The following is a 20,807-nucleotide window of genomic DNA, read 5'->3' as shown; positions in this document are numbered from 1 at the left end:
TATATGGGAGGTTCTTCACGCTGTCTGAAACATTTTTCAATTTTAGAATACATCAATGCATTGCTTATCTTTTTATATCATTTGAAAAACAGTCATTTTAACGGCTACAGTGCCATGATCATCATATCACATGATTGTGTCATGAATTAATTTACCAATTTTGATTTTTTTTTCTTTTGCTGTTGTTTTCTTGTTTTACCCTGTCCTCTGTTCTCTGAGGGATGCACCTGTATGCTATAAAGAATATTAACGCATGGGTGAAGTCTCCTTTATCACTTGTGGCAAATTTTTAAATAGTTGAAAATTCTTTGAAATTCCTCCAGTTGAGCTGCAGAACGCACTTCTCCTTGCAAGCTGGGTTATAGTTATGAATCACTTTAACTGAGACAATAAGACCAAAGCATGGGTGTGTGACTACTAGGCTAAGGAGAACAAGGCCATCATTATCCCCCCAGTTATCTTGGAAGACTTGCTGTTTGAGGCTTGCTCCCACATATATTTTCTTGACACCCAACTGCCATACTGTGAAGAAGCCCAAGTCATGTAGGCGCTCAGACTGACAGCCTGTCCATCAGACCCAGGCTCAGGCATGAGAAAGAGGAGTCCTACTTGGAAGCCCTGGCTGTGTAAGATGTTCATGGCAAGCCAGCCACGGAGTCATCCCAGTAAAGGGCTCAACCCTGTGCAGCAAGAAGATCATTCCATTCTCTGGGCCATGTTTGAATTCCTGGACCTCAGAATCTGAACAAATAAAAGTTGTTTGTTTTTTTAATTCATACCAACAAATTTGGAATTGTGGGTGATCTGTTATTAGAGCAGAAATAGGATGTCGAATGGTATAGACTAATACAAGCATGATTATCAACTATAATGGGAAATACATCTAAAGACAGATTTAGGGAAAGAAAAAGGAAAAATGGATGTAAGCTGCAGGAAAACTAAAAATATTGAAATTCTGGGAGTAGGAACCTGCAGAGGAGTCTGTTTCTCATGTAAAGCTATTAGCAGCAGTATCTTTTATGTTTGAAATAATATCATCGGTTGCTAAAGTGGGACCAAGTTTCTTAGAGAAGAGAGTCTTGTAAAGAAAATTATCACAATAAGTTAAGAAAGAAAATTTCAGCAACTATGTTTGGAGGATAGTTGAGATTTGCTTAAAAAGGGGCAGTATTGCAAAAATGGTTCAGAGCAAGGGTTTTGGAGTCAGATTTATCTGGGCTCATATAGTCCTAGCATGACTCTACCCATTCTGGAAACCTGCATTCTCTCATCTCTGTAACAGGGAGAAGAGCTATGAGAATAGACATTATGGCCATGATGTGCTCAGCACAGTGCCCAGTTCAGAGGAGAGCTTGGTCAGTGTTCCTTGTACTGATACTGCTAGTGTTCAAGCTTTTCCAGCCTTACTAAGGAAGAAGGATGACCATACATTTAGGTTCACAAAAGAGATAATAAAATAAAAATTCTATTATTCCACTAGTGATGCAAAAGATCATTCATTGGATGACTCTTGACCATTGTAGTGTGGGAGGACGGGGACCATGGACCATTCCTCGGAACCATCACAGGGAAGGGTCTGCCTCCCAATGAACTGTGTGCTCCTAGACTTGTGGAGGCCCAGAGGGATGGTGATGGTGGGAGGCATGGAAGAACCTTGGTTGTATAGTTTGGATCTCTGTGCAGGACAGGCCAGGGTGTGAAGAAGAGGGATGAGTCAGTCAATGGCATGGGAACCTGGACCATCTCATTCCACATTGTATCATGCCAGGATAGAACTCCATGACATCCGAGAATTCTCCATCTGAAGCTATATTTAACAAGGTAGGCTTCACTTAAGAATTTGTTGGTCTAATTTGTACATTGAAATCTGTATATATAACATAAGATCTCCAATTTTACTCCAGTCGTGAACCCCAGAAATGCTGGAGTTAAACCTGATCCTTATCATTATTTACGGTAACATACGGTATTTAAATCCTTATTTTCCTCTGGGAAGAGTGAAGACAACAACTGAAAGAACTAATAGTCGTAATTTGTTAAAGATACTGCACAATGGGTATGAAGTGTCTACTGAGTTCCTCACACCACAGGGCACAGAACAAAGTCCAGGGCGCTATTTTCAGATTAGGTCACATCTTGCTTTTACACATTATCCAAGAATCTATCCCCAGCGCCTGGATACATGGCACAGCTTGTCGTCATGAACTACTACTGTCAATGTCTATTTCCTATCTCTGAAACTAAATTGTGTACTTTATGAGGACAGGGACCACAGTTTTGTTCATCATTAATCACAGGTCCTGGAAGGGGATCAAACATATGGTATATTCAATAAATACTTGAGGAAAGAGAGAAGTGGAAGAAAATTCCATCTGGCATAAGATTCAGAAATTCAAGGTATGACTTGCTTAACAGTAACACCCACAAAATTATGTGCTAAGACATGCTGCAAAGGTGCATATCCCATTTAATCCCCAAAAATGCCATGAATGAATTAATATTCACTCCTTTTTAGGGGGAGTATCTTGAGGTTTACAGTAATTTTGTGATTTTTCCTAAGGCCAAAGAACTGGCAAGAGGCTAGGGTGGCTTTTAACCCCCAAAATATCTGACCTCAACTCCCATGCCTAACCACTCTTAACCATTATATTGCCTCTCTTCTAAGTATAAACTAATGTTTAGGAGAAGAGTAAGAATGCAAACTAACTTGAGTGTCATCTCAAGGACTTTCTGAAAAAAAAAGATGCACACATAGTTAAAAGAAGCTCAAAGATGCTTTTTGCTTTGTGAAGAAAAAAAATTTCAAAAGAATAGTGGTGATCAAGCAAGAAAATGGAGTGAAAAATGAAAGCATCTGGGAGATAAAGATGCAGAAAAGACTGAGGCACAGGGACACTCGAGTGGGTGGACCAAATTTCATTAGAAATGATGTAAATACTTCAGGCAACGCAGGATGATTGCAAGGCAAACACTTCCTAGCAAGGGGGAGGAAGATTAGCTAGCCAAAGTGTTCAAACTGGTCTAGCAAAAGGCAGCTCCCAAGATGAGTTATAATTTCAAAACACTATGGACAGAAAGGTAGAAAGTAGAGAATTTTATAACAGGACAGATGTTTATTCATCACAAAATCCTCATATGAGACTTACAGTTTTCTGCTGCATCCACCAGGACAACTAAAGAGAAGAAGACATAAAACCAAGTATTAACAAGGGTGCAAAACAATGGAACTCTTCCATTTGGTAACTACTGAAGCTAACATATATGCATATTCCATGACCCAGCCATGTCAGTCCTGAGCATATGTGCAAAACAAGCACATCCATGTATTCAAAAGATGAACTAGAATGTTTATAGCAGCACTGTTCAGAATAGATTCATTCTAACTGGAAACCATCCAATTGTCCATCAACAGTAGAGTGGCTAAGTACTCCATGGTACATTCACACACTTGGATAATACACAATGGTGAAAACAAACAATGTGCAATTACATACAGAAACGTAGCACAGACTCCACCAACACCAACACAAACAGAACTGAGGTGTGGGAAGTGAAGATGGTGACTGTGAGGAGATGAAAGGTACCAGGGCCTCGGGGAGACTTCTTGGGTAGTTCTTGAATTTTTCTGTATGGATAGCACATTCCAATAAAGATTTTCAAAGACAATATGAAACAAATTCAAAAACAAAACATGCATCTTTAAGAACCCAAAACTGAATGAAAACAGAAATAAGAAAAGAAACAGCACTGACAGGGGAAAAAGTCAACATACGTTGTGTAGCAATCTCCCATTTATAGTTGGTTTGGGTGACATAAAAGAGATTGAGATAATTCTGAGTGTTCCTGAAGTAACCCTTAGGCTAGAGAATTTGGAAAAAGGAGAGTTCCCAGCCCTTTCTTGTGGTCCCTGTTTTAAAAAAATTCTAAGAAATTTAGAAACAATTCTAAGCATCCCTGGTATCTTTCTTTTCCCAGTTACAAGCACTGTGCCTTACATGTGCATGTGAATATGATGAATAAAAATAATTATGTCTTTTAAAAAATTGTGTTGTGTCCTGCTGGATTCCTTTAGTCTCAGACCTTTATACAAGAACTACATGGGTTTCTTTCAGAGATACTCATAGGAAGTACCTTCTAGGGTGAGAAATAAGACAAGAAGGGAAAAAACCATTATGGGATGAGTTAATGAGATTTCCACTTTGGCCACCTGGGGCCAAGCTCACTGAGGAGCTCATGGTAGAAAATGTGCCCCAGAATGGATTTGCACTGGGTATGAGAAAGCTGAGGCATTCATCCTGCAGCTTGTATTTGTCCTTAACTAAAGGCTGCTCCCAGAGGGCTAACTACCTGGCAAGTCCAGAAGAGTGAAAAAATGCTTGCAGTAGGGTATCTTGAAATAGGGGAAGACAGAAGGTACCAAAAGTATCTTCTCCAAATGACCCAAAAAATCCTCATGGAAACACAATTTTGTTTTCCTCCATTGATGAACTATGACATTGGTGGAAGTCAAGCACTAAAAGTAAACACTGTAAAAAAAAATTCTCAGTAAGAGGCAATGTTAAAACCTTTATCCCTGGCCACTCTTTGATGGTTAAATCCCCTCCTCATACTGTTCACTCAACAAGCATCCCGAAAAGGACTTACCTAAAGCCTGAGGGAAAACAGCAGTTGAACACCAACTGTTCTGTGTCCCCTTTTCTTTGTCTAGAGCGCCACACTTTAATTACTTTGTCCTGAGAAGGTGGAAGGTGCGTTTTTTCGGGTGCACATGTGACTTGCAACACGAGCTACTGGTTTTCAACAATAAGGTATTGTACACATTGGCTCCCTGGCTTCCTTTTCCATTCCAGCATCAATTAGAGGCTGGAAAGAACACACATTTCATTTGGAAAACTCCCCATCCAGGAAAGTCATTCAGATGCCAACTGTCAAGATCAGTATTCAGAAGATCTAAGCCTTAGCTACTTTGGCAGCAAAGATGTTCCCACCCATCCCTCCCCTGACCTCCCCAGTCTCATTAAAATTCTACCCAACCATGGCTGCTATTACTAATTCCATAACCACAGTGGAGCACTGAAGTACAATTTTAACAGTTCCTCAGTTAATCATTAAAATTAGCCAGTCGGGGTGAAGAGACTGTCCATTGTTTCAATGCTGTGTAATTTCAGATAATAAGTTAGATGATGAAAAAGGATTTCTAATGCATTAAAACTCCACGGAGGGCACTGAAGCTGCTTGCATAGATGTTATGAAATGCCACAAAGGGCCAAACACAAAACAAAACAAAACAAAACAAAACCTACCTCCAAGCAAAGCCTATTTAGAAACATTTCCAGAGAAGGCATCAAGGCCTAAAAAGGTGGCAGGGAGTAGTTTCTAAGATGTTCATTTAGAAATGCTCTTTGGGAGAAAGAAAACTCCTTGCACTGCTTTTTTGGCTATGACATGATAAAAACTTAACAACTACCAAAGCTAAGACCAAGTCTCTAGTTTGGAAAGATTTATGACTTGAATCTAAAAAAAAAAAATATGAGATGTTTATATATCAGTTTTCAAGCTTTGCTTTGTTTTACAAATGATTTCCTGTACCTGAACACTGACAGAAGCAGGATTTGGAGGAAGGAACCAAATGATAACACTTTTGTCGATGCCATCAATCCCAGTGAAACATGGACCAAAAGTTATAGGCCCGGGATCAAATCAGAGATGTGGCCTTTGTATTTCCAAATACAGACACAACAGTATCTCCCACCCACAACTCCCTCATGGTGCCCTGCGACTTTTCTCTCACCAACTGCTCCCTTCTTTTGAGTGAGGCTATGGCTATGGGGGAATGATGCTATGTGCCTTCTGAGGTGATGAAAGGCCACTCAGTGTTCACATGGGACCTAAGATACCACATAAGCCATCTGACTGTCCTGAGGCAGTCATGCTGTGAAGAGGCCCAAAACAGCTCAGCCGGGGATGCCATAGGAGGAGCTTTGGAAATTTCCAAATTATTTCTTACATAGTGATAGAAATCCAGGACACCATCTGTGCCTCTCTTTCTTTTTTTTTTTTTTTTTTTTTTTTTTTTTTTTGGTTCCCATTTTTTGGTACCAGGTATCGAACTTGGATTCTTGCGCTTGCGAGGCAGGTGGCAGCACCACTGAGCTAAATCTCTGGGCCACACCATCTGTATCTTAAAATGCCTGAACATCTCAAACTGAGGTAGAAAGAGTAATAAGATGAGACCTCCATTTAAATTTTTTTCGTGATGTAATCGATTTTTGTGTGAATATGGTTCATCAGCCAGACTTTAGTGCTTTTCAGCTAATTTACTTTTTTCCAAAGGATTGGTTTACAAGATCAATTTAGGAATATAAACCTAATGTATCTAAACCAGGCAGAACTAACAAACCCATCAGTTTGATCTTGGTGTGTAGGGAGGGCATCGGCAGACTCTCCTGAACATGGTAATGTGTTATTCAATTCCTTTCAAACAGGAGTTGTCCCAGGTTGACTTAGTCAGATGTGTGTGACTCACCTTGATCTAGAAAGTAGCTAATCGCTTGGAAGTTAGTCTGTTTAGTAATATACTTTAATAGTTTTCAGAAATTTCTTGGCACAAACTGCACTCTATTCAAATAAGCTACCATATGCTTTGAGGAAGGCATGTATCTGTTAGCTTTGGCTGTATAATAAGCCATCGCTACACTTAATGGCTTAAAACAATAACTATTTTATTTATTTCATTATTCTGTGGGCTAGTCAAGCAGTCCTTCTGGTCTGGGTTGGCTTAGCTTATCTCCACTGGACCCTCTCAGATGCCTATGGTCAACTGGCTATGGCTGGATGATCTAGAATGATCTTCCTCATTTGCCTGGCAGGTCCCAAGCTGTAACTCAATTTACCAAGATGACCATCAACTGTTGTACTTTGTTTCTTCTCCTTAAGGTCTGTCATCTTCAGGCTAGCTTTGCCAGGTCACAGAAGAGTCTCAAGATTCTGGGTCTAACATGAGAGCTCAAACCCTACTATTCAAATTTTGGCTCACATCCCATTGAACAAAGAAAATCACGTGAATAAGCCCAGATTCAAAGTGCGGAGCCAAGACACCTCTTCTTGATGAGAGATGTGACTCAGTTATGTTGCAAAATAGCATTCAAAGAAAGCAGAAATCTGAGGTCATTTTGGTAACTGCAATAGGAAGTTGCTTGTAGTCATACTGTTAAACCTATAACAAAACTCTGAGAACAACTTTCACTCATCCACCAGGAGGAGCTGCCAAGAGGACACAAGAAAGAAGCAAACCTGCCCGCACCACCCACCACCCATTCCAGCTCTCTAACAGCCTGTCAGTTCCCCAAAGGGGCCAAGATAGTTAGTTCTGGACAGTTGGCTCCGAGGCACAGAGCATAATATTTTTTAAACACATAATGATATTGATTAAATATAACAGCTGTGAAATGATCATAAAAGGAGAAGTTAGGGAAAGGCTGGCCGGAAATAAGATTAGGGATAATGTTTCAGCTCTGTAATTTTCACTGGGCCCTGGGAAAACATACACTGAAAGAAAGGTTAGTTAACTTTCTCCCTCATAATGAACATGATGAGGACAAATAGTCTGTTCACATGCACCCTTTCAAAGCCTGGTTAATTTGTTAAGCCCAAGTGGACACATAAGGAGATCCCTTTATCTTCATTATACCAGATGAGAATGAATAGCAAACTACAGCATCATTTTTCTGGCCTGCTAGGTTTCCTCAAAGAGTTTGGAAAGTTCCTGAAACCCTAGATGCCTTTAATCCAGGCTGGAATAGGGTTTGTTTACCTCTTGCAACAAACATTGGCTGCTCCTCCTTGCACCCATGTATTTGGGCAAATGAAAATCTGCTTCCAAGTGCACACAGCAGAGAAAGACACTAACATATATGTATGCATACATGGGTGTGCATGCATGTGCACACCACACATGAATGCACACACATATGCAACACACACACACACACACACACACACACACTGATACCACCATGACAGTTTTTTGTTTTACAAATAGAGGAGAGAGGATATTTTTTTATGTTAGAGGTATAAAAAAAGATGATAGAGGAATAGTGTGATCTCTCTTTTGGCTATATTGGATGTGAGTCCATACAGAGCCATGAAAGATACAGATTAAAAGAAAAAGTAGTTTAAACAAATCCTGACTCTAGCTGGAGTGTCTTCGTTACATATTGCTGGGACACAATACCCAAGTTAAAGGAGGAAAGGTTTATTTTGGCTCACAGTTTGTGGAGGTTTCAGTCCATAGTTGACTGGCTCCAAGGCAGGGTGGTGTGGTGGAGGAGAAAGAGGTCATAGCATGGTAGGCAGGAGGCAGTTTAGGGATCAAGGAAGGAGGGGAAATGTATGCCCTTCCAGTCCATGCCACAGTGCCCCACCTCTTCCCAGCAGGCTCCACCTCCCTACATCCCACTCAACTATAACCAATCAGTGAACTAATCCAATGATGAGTACCCCACACCCGTGATCTAGTCACTTCCCGAGGCCCCGCCTGTGAGCACATGAGGTTTTGGGAGGACATCTAAGTAGAAACCATAACACTGAGTGACCCTGATTAGGTGATTTAAACTTACTGTACATCAATATAAAACAAAATAAAAGCAAAACTCACAAGGTTATTGCGAAGGCTGATATTTTTAGTGCTTAGCATAGCACTCAACCCACATCAAGCTGTACATAATTGTCACTGCTGTGCGACTACCAGGGTTGAAACTGCTAAGGAATAGCTTTTTGACATTCTAGGCAGATTGGAGCTCAAGTGATGAGGTGTGGCTGAAATTTGGCAATAGATACTTATCCTGCCCCATCACTGAGTCCTCACCAGCCTGGAATGGTTATAGGAATCTGGAAAAATATTCTTCTCCGTCAGGGACTTTGAAACAAGAGAGGGGATGGGAAGGGCAGGGATGGAGTGCTTGGGCAGTGCCATGGGCTGGAGAAGAGACATGATGAAAACGACTGATTCTGTGATGACAACAAGCAGAGATGCTTTGTTGGTGCATGTGATAGGCCCTCAGTGGGTCTCTACAAATAATACTCAGGGGTTAGTTGATGACTGGGGCTTAGAGTCATTAACAGATGTCCTAATTAGGTGTCTGGGGAGATGCTGACTTTCATCTGGGACTTTCTCTTGGACTGTCAACTCACTGTGTAGTTGAGGGTAAGCTGAATGCAGAACAACCTCTTCATTCACCAGGGTGTCCTCACAGCATGGGGCCTCCCAGGTATTCAAACTCCTCCTCCACAGTTCTGCTCTCCAAAAGCAAGTAACTCAGCTAGCAAGTTGGAAAGCATATTGCCCTCATGATCTAGTTTCATGAGGCACCTAGTTTCATTTCCATTACATTCTATTAGTCACCAATGAAACACAAACCTGCAAACTTCCATAGGGAAAGAACATCTTGATTGGTAAAGTTTCAGTGTCACATTATAGAGAATATGTGGGAGAAAGTATTATAGCTAAAATGCAATCAGTCATAAGGGCTATCAAGCCAGAAGTTATTCATATTATATAAATGAATGATGTTTTTCATTTAATTTATTTGAGCCTTTATTAATCTTTATAGGGTTCTATAACATACCACAGACTGGGTGGCTTAAACAAGTTATTTCTTACAGATTTGGGTCTAGAAATCCGAAATTCAGCTTATACCAGAGTTGGGTTTCTGGTAAGAGCTCTCCCTATATCCTCACGTAACATTTCTTCGGTGTGTGTATAAGGAGACAGGAAGAGACCAAGCTTTCTCATCCATCTCTTCTTTTAAGGGCACTAATCCTAGATTAGATCAGGGCCCATGCTCAGGATCTCATTTAACGCTGATGGCCACTTAATTACTTCCTTTCTGGTCCTATCTCCGAATATCAGAAGTTACAGCTTCAACATATAAGTTTTGAGGGGACAAAAACATTTAGTCCATATCCCTTATTCCTTGCTCCCCAAATTCACAACTTCTTTGTATGCAAAATACATGAATTCTATTCCAATACCTCCAAAGTTCTTACTGCAGCATTAAATCTGAAGTCTAAAGTCCGAAGTCTCATTTAAATACCTAAATCAGATATAAGTAGTACTCCAGGTACCAAATGCATCCTAAGGCAAAGTTATTCTCCAGCTAAGACCTATGTAAGCCAACAAGTTACCTCCTTTCCAAAAGGGAGAAGTCACAAGAAAGAAAGGGGTAAAGGGTCAATGGCAAAGACAAATTCAATGAGATCTAATGGCCCAAGAATAACTGTTTTGATTCCCAGCCTTTCAGAATCACTGAACATCAGGTTGCAGTTTTACCTTCTGGATTCACTGGCATGAAGAATGTACCCTTGGACTCTCCCAAGGGGACATCCTGTCCCCTAGAACTCCAGAAAGCACTACCCCAAGATTCCAGGCAACAGCCCATTGAAACTTCAGTGGTGCCCAAATTCTGAAATCAAACAGGCAGCCCCAACATTTCTGAATTATTTTCAGGACGACTTTTTCTTTTCTGAAAGGATAACCCACATCTGTAACCAAAGAGCTCCACTGGCCAGTCCTATAGAATCCAAATCCCATCAGTCTTCCTGCATTTCATCCTATCTCCCTCCTCTGGTTCAAACTGCTCACACAATCCCATCATCTCTTTAGCAAGTCTCTAGCCTCCCTCTGTAGTTCTTTTCTGAACATACTTTCTAGTCTTTTGTGTATGGATAGGCCGATAATTTTTCAAATCTTCAAGCTCTGAGGTTTTTTTCTGCCAATATTCTGTTCATCTTTACGTATGTATTCTCTTAAAAGACTGAAGCGTTTCTCCAGCTCCTTTCTTCTGAGCCATCACCAGTCACCTTAACATAACTGCTTCTATCATCAGTCTCTTCAGGACAATCTCTCCCTATCACAAATCTCCAAACTCCTCTATCCTCTCTACCCATCACTCAAACCCAAAGCTGCCTCCACCCTTTCAGGTATACTTACAACAACATTCTATTTCAAATTCCCCAAATCTTTATTAATTTGTGTGGGTTTGTTGTCACAAAATATCAAAGGCTAGATGGATTAAACAACAGAAATTAATGTCTCACAGCTCTGGAAGGAGGAATAACTCTCTAATGCCTCTTATGAAGGCATTAATTCTACCAGATTAGGGTCCTACTTTTATGACCTCATCCAACCTGCATTATGCACTTAGAGGCATTTGTCCAAGTACAGGCACACTGGGGATTCAGAACACCAGGGTGTGAATTCAGAGGGGACACTAACATTCAGTCCATAACAAACTTTATACGGATAAGGAAATGATTTATGTTGCCTACATAATATTTTTCTTTCTCTATGGGAACATCACAAAATACAATCTTGATATCACGCTGCTATTTTGTGCTTCATTATGGAATGGAAATAAGAACCTATGTGTCAATCACACTCTTTAAAGCATAACGATTCTGGATGGTAACAGGGTGACAAAAAAAAGTGTTAGTAAAATTCTGTGGGTAGCAAGAAAAGGGTGTGTAGTATTGACTCTCATTCCCAGAGAAAATGCTGAGTGTCTTATAGGCTGAAAGGAAAACACACAGAACTCAGGCTCTGCAGGACAATATTCAGAGTATCTGCCAATTTCCTCTTTCCTTGCATTTCTCATATTTGCTTGTCCCTCTCCTTTTAAGCTGATCTTGCTGTCTCCTATTGTACACGTGGGACCTTCTTCATGAGACTGGAAGAAAACCAAACAAGTAGCCCACACTGTCAGACGTAGCTTCTTTCTTCCAGTGTCAACATATCAGTCCCAGGGAAGGTCTCTGATTGGCTCTTCTGGGGGTCACATGAACACTGTTGCTCTTACTCTTATTAGAGATGACGCTCTGTTCTCAGGCAGGGCCGCACATGCTCACTCTTAGGCAAAGGAGTCAGTATATGTCACATCTACTGAGCACATTTTTAAATGTAAATATGCTTGATCATGAAATTAACAGTAGCTTGAAGCTCTAAATATATAAAAAAATCTCTAAAAATTTTTGCACATAATCTCGTATTTTGTTTTTTATAGGAATCTTGGCTGGGAGACACAACTGACTACTTTATCTGTAAGTGCAGATGCGTAGCCCTGTCTAGCAGTGCTGGTAAACTAAGTTGGACATCACCAGTGCTGACTGAAATTCACAGGCAAATAATTAGATGGCTCAGGAACTCTCAATCCCAGGTCCTTGAATCTTTAGAGGTTCCTTGTTCTTTGGAAAACTTACTTTAGATATAACTGCAGCCCTGTTTCTATGGGAAGGGGTAGTCCTTGACTCCAAGTAGATTATTGCTGGGTTGCTGTACATAAATTCCTAAGGGGTCATTCGTCGTTGATGAATAGATGTGATTTGTAGAAATAAAAGCAGGGTTAAAATATACATTTTAGTAGCCAAATGGAATATAAAAATAACTTTTCAAAGTTTTAATAAAGTAATATAGGTCTGTCCAATTAACAGTAATGTCTCAAAATTAATTTCCAGCTATACAGCTTCCTAGAGTCCTTCTAGAATATATTAAGGGCTAACTTCAGCCCTGGTTCAATAATGTAAATTTGGCACAACAGTCTGAATGTCTGTGCCTCCCCAAAATTCATTTGTGAATTTCGTCCAAGGTGACAGTATTAGGAGGTGACGCCTTTGAGATATGACTAGGTTATAAAAGAAGGTACCTCATGAATAGGATTAGTATAACAGACATCCCAGAGAGATCTTTGGTCTTCACACCATGAGAGGGCCTAGTAGGAAGACAGCCATCTATGAACCAGGAAGTAAGCCCTCACCAGATGCTGAATCTACTGGCTCCTTAATCGCAGACTTCTAGGCCTCTAGAAATGTGAGAAATAAATTTCTCTTCTTTATAAACCTCCATGTTAATAGTATTTTGTTATAACAGCTGGAACAATCAGTCACTGTTTTGAAGAATTATCTTGATACCAGCTAACAGAGAGATAGGCAAGAGGATGAGTTCAGTGACCACTGAGACACTGACCATCACAGGATCACCTTTCTGGCACATTGCCTTGTCTAGTGACTATATTGTAGTGACAACTACACTTTGGACATTGGTGTTGGAGAGATACAACATGCCTCAGCTCAGCATCCCTAACTGTGATGCTCGGGGATGAAAGGGCATGACACTGCTTTCGAAAGTGTCACAATCTTTAGTAGACTATTTTCCAAGATGAACATATCAGCACCTTCCATCCATTATGCTCTTTGCAGTGTGACTTTCCCATCTCCCATCTCCTTGAGCCTCAGCAAGCCCCATGACCGGCACTAACCCAAAGAAGGTGGCAAAGAGATTGTGGAACTTCTGAGTCTAGGCCTTTGGAGAGTTGGAAATGTCCTTTCTATCCTCTTGCCATATAATAAGGAATCTAGACTATACTCCTGGATGGAAAGACCATGGTGAGAGAGAAATCCTGGAGCAGGAAAGAGGCCACATGGAGAAAAACTTAGGTATCCCAGCCAAAAGTGAACACCAAAGCAGCAGATAGGTGACCTGAGGCATCTTGGCTCCTCCAGACTCAGCTGAGATCTGCAGCCAGCACCTCCAGGAGCAGAAATGAGCCATCTCCCCTGCATCAGATGCCCTGCCTAAATCCTTCACCTCAGAAATATGAGCAATATAATAGTTATTTAAAGGCCCTGAGTTGTGGAATAGCTATAGGGCAACAGAAAACTCACCCCCGTCTCATTCCAATTCCAATTCTAGAGGAATTAGTCCTGCAGGTCGAGAAAGCTTGCCAAGAGTCAGGCTGCTGCAAGGATCAAAAGATGCTTTTTATCATTAGCACTGAATATACAGATTTTTCTCTCAGCAAATTAAAACCAGACTAAATACTTTGCCTTTCTGTAGGTCAGGGCCATGCATTCAAATCCAACTATCTTATTAGTCCTTAAAACTTTTCCAGTGGCCCTTGTGGGGTTAGTGAGCATCTCGTTTCCTGAGAGCCACCATGTGCCATTTTGGCAACTCTTGAGTTTTTTCCACTCTTATTGATGTTCTTACATGTAAAGTTTGGCAAGTGGGTGTTGACAAAAAAAATTTAAATATAATATTTGCTCTCCTACTGAGTATACCTCTGTAACAAAGTGTCTTTTGCATCTCGATGGGAGCAACGGGCAGCCAGAGTCTGCATCCTAATCATTTCCCTGTATTAACACCTATGTTCTAAAAATGATAAATTCCATGTAACAGTCTCCAAGGACCTAGGAGAACTTTCTAGCAGCTTAAGCATGTCTCCTTATTATCAGGTGATCAATAAATCTCTTGACTATGTGCATTTTATGGTTGCCTAATACACTAGCATAATAAAAGTTTGAATTAGGTAATGTTCCTTTTTATTATCAGAAATGAATTACCTCATGGGGCCAGCAGATATGTGAATATAGTGTGCCCTTCCATTAAGTAAATGCCTTTTTCTCCAATCAGATTCTGACAAATGTAGAAGGCCAAAACAAAATAACTGCATCCCAAGATTGCCTGGAACTAACATTATATGTTTACTTTACTGAGCTCATTGTTGCTCTTCACTTATTAATCATTTAAAAAAAATCACAATTTCCACAGTAATCATGGCAAGCCATCGGGATAATATGAAAAATGACTTCTAAACTTAAAACATTTGTTTTTTCTGGTACCAGGGATTGAACTTGGGACCTTGTGTTTGCAAGACAGGTGTGGCACCACTGAGGTACACCCCTAAAATATTTATTCTGAGCCTAGAAACTTTCTGCAGAGTGTTATGTGATGTTTATACTGGAGAAAAAAATAGCCAATTTTATTCCCATTGGAACCTAGAATGCTATAAAACAGCACATTATGCAAATAAATATATGTAAAAATACCAACATCCATGTTCACCATGAAAAAGAAATATACTCTGAGATACGAGTGGTAGCATATTCCTATGACTTTGAAAGCTGTTGGTGGGAATGCAAATTAGTACAACCACTGTGAAACTAGTATGGGTATAGTTGATTTGATTCACATTCTAGAACCTAGAAAATCCAAGGTCATGGTGGTGACATCTGGTTGGCATCCAGGGCAGGCCTTGAGATAGCAGGACATGGAAAGGGGCCTCCCTGGGAGACCAAGCTAACAATCTTGCTGTGGTCTCTCTTCCTCTTCTTGTAAAGCCACTGATGCCACCATGGGAGCCCCACTCTCACAAATTCACCTAATCCTAAATGCCCCAACTCCAAGTCCCATTAGCATATGAATTTGGTGATTAAGTTTCTAACTCATGATTTTTGGGGGCACCTACTCAAACCATAGAAATGTGGGAAGCTTTCCTAGAATGAGACCCATAAACTGAGTCAGAAGTGATGAGTAGAGTTTAATCCAATAAGGGGAAAAAGGAGAAGGGCATTCCAGGCAGAAGCATCTAGAAGGAAGGTATGAACAGCAGAAGCAGGAAGTCATATGCTCTGATATTCTTGGACCGCTACATCTGCAGTTCGTGGGGAGCATAAGTGAAGCCAGGTTGCAGGCACAAGCCAGGTCATGAAGACTTCAGTTTGCACTGTGGGAGTATTGAGGAATTTTAAATGAAGAGGTATCTTGGTCAGATTTGAAAGATTATTCAGGCTTCAGGATAGAGATGGATACACAGAGGTACAACTACAGCAAAGGAGGTGATTCAGGAGGCCATGAGGTGTGGCCATTTGATGCTTTTTGTGTACTCTGTAAGTGCACAGCACAGCCCAGCCATGGTAGTATGTCTACCTCAAGGCCACCCAAGACGCTGGACAAGGTCAAACATAGTAGTTCAGTCCCTCAGTTCTTAAGGCATCTCAAATCCTAGATGCTGTGTTTTGAGGAAGCAACCACTCCAGAGGCCAGTGTGCCCTTTCCTCTCCCTCACTCCCTTCTCTCTCTCCAGCCAGGAGGATGGTCAGTGTAGACAAAGACAGTGAAATATCACAATCTCTCCACTTATTTCAACATTTCTGAAGACAACAACTCCCTCTGGGATCAGAGTCCTTCTGGTCTTCAGCCAGCACCAGGAGGATAAACCATACGTGGCTGCATTTGCCAACACATTGCTCTCTACCAACAGAATAAGAAAAATACCCAAGTTGTTTCCTGATGGTAACCATTAGAAAAGGGTCCAAATCCACAGGCATTCAGGTTCACAGATCTCCCTCAACCAAAGCACATCATGGATCCAGCTGAATGCCAGGCATTGTTTTCAAGGTGCTTTCAAGAATACTAGGTTTTGGAAAATAAAAGCTCCAATTTCATACTATTGTGTAAACATCATAGATCGTTTACCTAATGTGGGCCCCTCCTAGAACTATGAAAATAATAGAAAGTTTTGGAAGAAATATATACAAAATTGAAATTACTCCGAGTGGATGAGAATAATTTTAGAATAGGTCTTCAGAGTCCAGGCTGCTGCTCTTTGGTTAGGGGAGCCTAAGTGGCTTGCCAGCTCTATACAAAGCCCAGAAAGGGAAACAGGAAACAGGCTTACTTGGTAGGAAAAGGGATTTAATTTGAATGGAAAGAAAAAGTGCTGATAGGAAAGGTTATTAAGAACTGCAATGGATTATAAAGAGAAAAAAAACTGCAAATACATTCTTCAGCAAATGCTTTTTGCACACTCACTATGTGATAAGCAGTGCTCTGTGCTAAGAGGATTGGCTGGTGAGAAAAACAGAGATCCCTGACCAAGGGAGGCTTAGATTCCAGCATGGAGCCTTAGGAAAGCAAAATCGGGGAGGCCTGAGGAACTGGGCCAAGCACCTGAACCCAGAATGAGTAAGGTACAATGCTTTGTGAACACAGTGCATAGTGGATACAGGGTAGCAAGGGTTTGAGGCAGAGTGGGTGAAACAGTCACAATTAGGTACATCGCTAAGGAAGACTGTATGTACTTTGCCTCTCAGAGAGCCTAGGGTATGAGTAAAGAGTTTGGCCAAGCTTCAAGGCAAAACATCAGAATGAGGCTGGAAAGGATACTTTATCATTCGCTTTTACACTGCTGGAACAAAATACCTGACACCTACAACTTAGAGGAAAAGGTTTATTTGGTTCACAGTTTCCAAGGGGTTCATTTCAAAGTCATCTGGCTCCAAGGCAGAAATGCATGGTGGAACAGAGGAAAGCTGCTCACTGCATGGTAGTCACTGTTTCGGCTTGTGTCTATATGTCCCTCCAAAGCTGCATGTGGTCATAGGTGGGGCTTTTTCAGAGGTGGCTGACTCCAGAGTGTGTGATGCTGGGATTGATTCATGGTACAATGCTAGGCTCAGGGCACTAGGATTAAGGGTGTGAGTGCTACCCACCCTAAGTAGTCCAGGTAAGATTACAGGGGCAGAAAAACACAGATGTTGCTTTTGCTGTCTTCTACATGCGATGATCTGTTTCTCCTCTGTGATTCCCTTCTTCCATGTGCCACTCTGCCTTGGAGCCAGCCAACTATGCACTGAATCCTCTATAAATGGTGAGCAAAATAAACTTTTCCCCCTTTAACTTTGGGTGTCAGGTATTTTGTCTCAGAAATGAGAGAAAAGTAACTAAGACAGCCAGGAAGCAAAAAGAGAAGGAAGGGAGCAGGGACAAGAATATACCCTTGCAGGTCATCTCACAGTGACCCACCTTCTTCAACCAGGTAACCCAGCTATGAACTAAACCATGGATGAATCCACTTAGATCTGGCCCCTAGAGACATGACTGGGAGATTTACTTTGGGGACCATCAGAATGTGCTCTGTGTGATCCTGGGTCAGGTGGTCCCTGGGTGTGGGTAAATAAGATGGCACAGCCCAGGAATAGAGCAGGGCCAGCCTTCTCATAGTGCCCTGTGGCCTGATCAATGAAATCTCACACTGCTCACTGAATGTTGCATAGCTGTACTTTCCCAGTCTTGGAAGACAGCCTGATTCACCCCTCAGAATCCTTTAGAAATGCATTCTTCAAGCCCTGGTGTCCAGTTTGACTCAAAACTCCTGGCTCTGATTTTTCTAAAATGTTTGATGGCTGATTCACTCAGGTCCTTGGAGAGTTTGAAGGGAGGGCTGATTTCAGCAAGGACATCTTTTCCACATCCCTGCTAATCCACCCCCTGAGTGGTTGGATTAAACCTTCTTGACATTCAAGCTCTCAAAATAGAAGCCTGGTTTTAGGGACACGGTGGACTACAGAAGCGCAGTATATTCTGTCCCCTCTCCAACTCCCAATCCTTGGTCCTCAAGGTGATGTGATTTACAGCCAGGGCTTTCTGCTCTATGGTCTCTTGGAAGCAGAAGTAGTGGCCACACAAGAGTGAAGTCTTCAAGTGACCCCAACAGCCTAGATTCCACTGGACTTCAGAATTATTTGTATTATGTGAACTACAGAGCAACGTCAGCCTCCACTGGTGTTTCCAAGGATGGTCAAGAAGCAATCCTGCCCACTCCAGCCTCCTTCCATGCCTCAGCAATTCTGTGGTTTTCATTCCTCCCTGCTTCTTCTTCTTCCTTTTTCTTTTCTTTTCAGTAATGGGGCTAGAATCCAGGGCTTTGCTCATGCTAGGCAAGTGCTTTATCACCGAGCCATGATCCCATCCCTATTCCTTGCTTCTTGTAGTCAGAGGTGACAGACAGTATCAGGCAGGTCAGCCATTCTACTGTCCATAATTATAAACCTTCCCTGCTCTTCATGGATTCCCATTAGAGAACAATAAGGTGCTATGGTTTTCCTTTCATATACACTCACCTGATGTGAATCCCAAGGTATCCCAAACCAGGATATTTCTGAAGAATGTTTAAGAGTAACAAGGACATGCTCTCATGTGGGAAAAAAAAAAACACGTATCTTCAAATAACAGCAGATACCAAAGGATGACACAAAGGATACAACAATGAAGCATGCTGAAGGCCCTTTTATTCTTATACATTGTGGTGATTAGAGTCCCAGGTATGGATTAAACAGTACAAGGGTCAGCAAACACTTTCTGAAAAGGGGCAGAGAGCAAATTCTGTAGACCATGTGGAACAGAAGATCTCTGTCAAAGCTATTCTAACCTGCCACTGTGCAATGAAAGCAGCCATAGACAATACCTGAATACATGGCATGGCTGTGTCCCTGTAAAAGTTTATTTATAAAAACAGACGGTCACCACATGTGCCTGACAAATTGTAGTTGGCCAAGCAATAGCTTGATGAAGTACAAAGAGAGAGAGTAGACTAAAACTGAAACAAAGCTTTCAGTGACAGCAGAATTTAAATATAAGCAGTAGATGAAGTGAAAGCCAAATTAAGTGTACCAAAGAGTCATGAGTATATGTATACATACATATTACATATACACAAAAATATATGTGTGCATACATATATGAACAGATATTTTGATATGTCTTATAAGTAAGTTATAAATAATATGTATATATCATACTTCTACTTATGAAGAGATTATAAATATATGTGTGCATATTATATCCATATGCTTCAGGATTTCTGCTGTTTGTCACATAGAAGATTGGATATACTCAATGGGTTCCCACTGAAAAATCAATTTTGGATAAAACAATGCATCTCTGACCTGAATTTGGAGGAAAGAATCTCTGAAGAACACAGAACCAGAGTGAAAGGAAAATCCCTCTGTGTGCGCATCAATCAGGACAGGCACTGAGTGCCCGCTTTGTGGGCTGCTATGGGCCCAGGCTATTGCAGTGAAGCCTCAGCCCAGAAAAGTGGGGGAGCAAACCCAGCATCTGGGGTCCTTGTAGGTGCTCCACTGCAGAGAAGCCCTGAGAGTCAGTTCTTCCTCATAGAGCAGATTTATTGAAGAGCATTCAGCACAGCAGTGATAGCAGGAATTGCAAGGAAAGGAACAGGGAGACTGTAGGTCACATCTGACCTGTCCTCCCAAGGATCAGTGTACAGGGAACTTTGTCTCCAGTTTCTAACAGCACTGATGTGTGTGTGTGTGTGTGTGTGTGTGTGTGTGTGTATCTGTGCATGTGTGGGAAGGTGTGTACTACCAGAAAGCATGTCAGTGGGTGTGGGGGGGTGCATTGCCAGAGAGCATGTCAATGGGGGTGTCTCTCATACTTACCCACCGAAACCCAAGCCCCTCGCCAGCATCCACCTAAACCAAGACCAACTCATAAATCCAAATACTATCACTACCCAGTGCTAACAGGTGCTACCTTCTGCTCAGAAACAATTCACTGATCTGTGCACAGAGAACACTGTTTATCTTTAGTGAAGAGATTCCAAAGCCTGGGTCAAGGGTCAGTAGCTCAGGAAGTAAGCATGGGTCATGACAGCCCAGTGGATGTGGCCACCACTCCCTGTCACATGGAACTGAATCGCCCAGGTCGGGAATGCTCTGTGGTCCCAGAAGTCTCAAGAGGTACTTTGATATAAGTGCTCTCAAGTTGGTAGAGGCCCTGTTACCAGGAAGGAACAGGTACAAGTCTATTATGGAACAAATTCAACTTCAACCCTGGTCTCCAAGAACACTCATAGATCAGGTTTCAGAAAACATAGGAAGCTCACAGATAAACTGCTATCAGTAGCAGTAGCAGAAAGCAGAGCAGAACCTCAAAGCCTTTGGATGTTCCATCATGTAAAATTAACCTGTGCAACATCATATAAAATAAATGCTCATGTTTAAGCAAATAAGAGAAATATGAACATATGAGAAATAAATTAGATACTATAGGAAATGACTAAAATGATTGCAAAAGAACAAAGCATATAATAACTGAAAATTTTAAATGAATTAAACAAAAGATATGACACACCTGAAAAAAGATAAAGAAAACAGCTTGTTATGGCCCA

At 41.3% G+C, this 20,807-nt stretch overlaps 1 protein-coding gene across 2 annotated transcripts in view; it reads right to left on the bottom strand.

Annotated features, from left to right (window-relative positions):
* Kif16b (kinesin family member 16B) overlaps positions 1 to 20,807 on the bottom strand; it is a 486,842-nt gene that overhangs the window by 99,059 nt on the left and 366,976 nt on the right. The window contains exon 27 of one of the 2 annotated variants that reach the window (XM_010634116.2): positions 3,147 to 3,173. The exons of the other annotated variant lie outside the window; for it this stretch is intronic. Coding sequence (XP_010632418.1) covers positions 3,147 to 3,173 — 27 coding nt within the window. The remainder of the gene's footprint in view (positions 1 to 3,146; positions 3,174 to 20,807) is intronic. 2 annotated transcript variants of the gene reach the window in all.

Source organism: Fukomys damarensis, unplaced genomic scaffold (assembly GCF_012274545.1).
Source record: "Fukomys damarensis isolate Sample0158 unplaced genomic scaffold, DMR_v1.0_HiC HiC_scaffold_7, whole genome shotgun sequence".
NCBI lineage: Eukaryota > Metazoa > Chordata > Mammalia > Rodentia > Bathyergidae > Fukomys > Fukomys damarensis.
The sequence above is the reverse complement of the archived record's forward strand: the minus strand, read 5'-3'. Positions and strand labels throughout refer to the sequence as shown.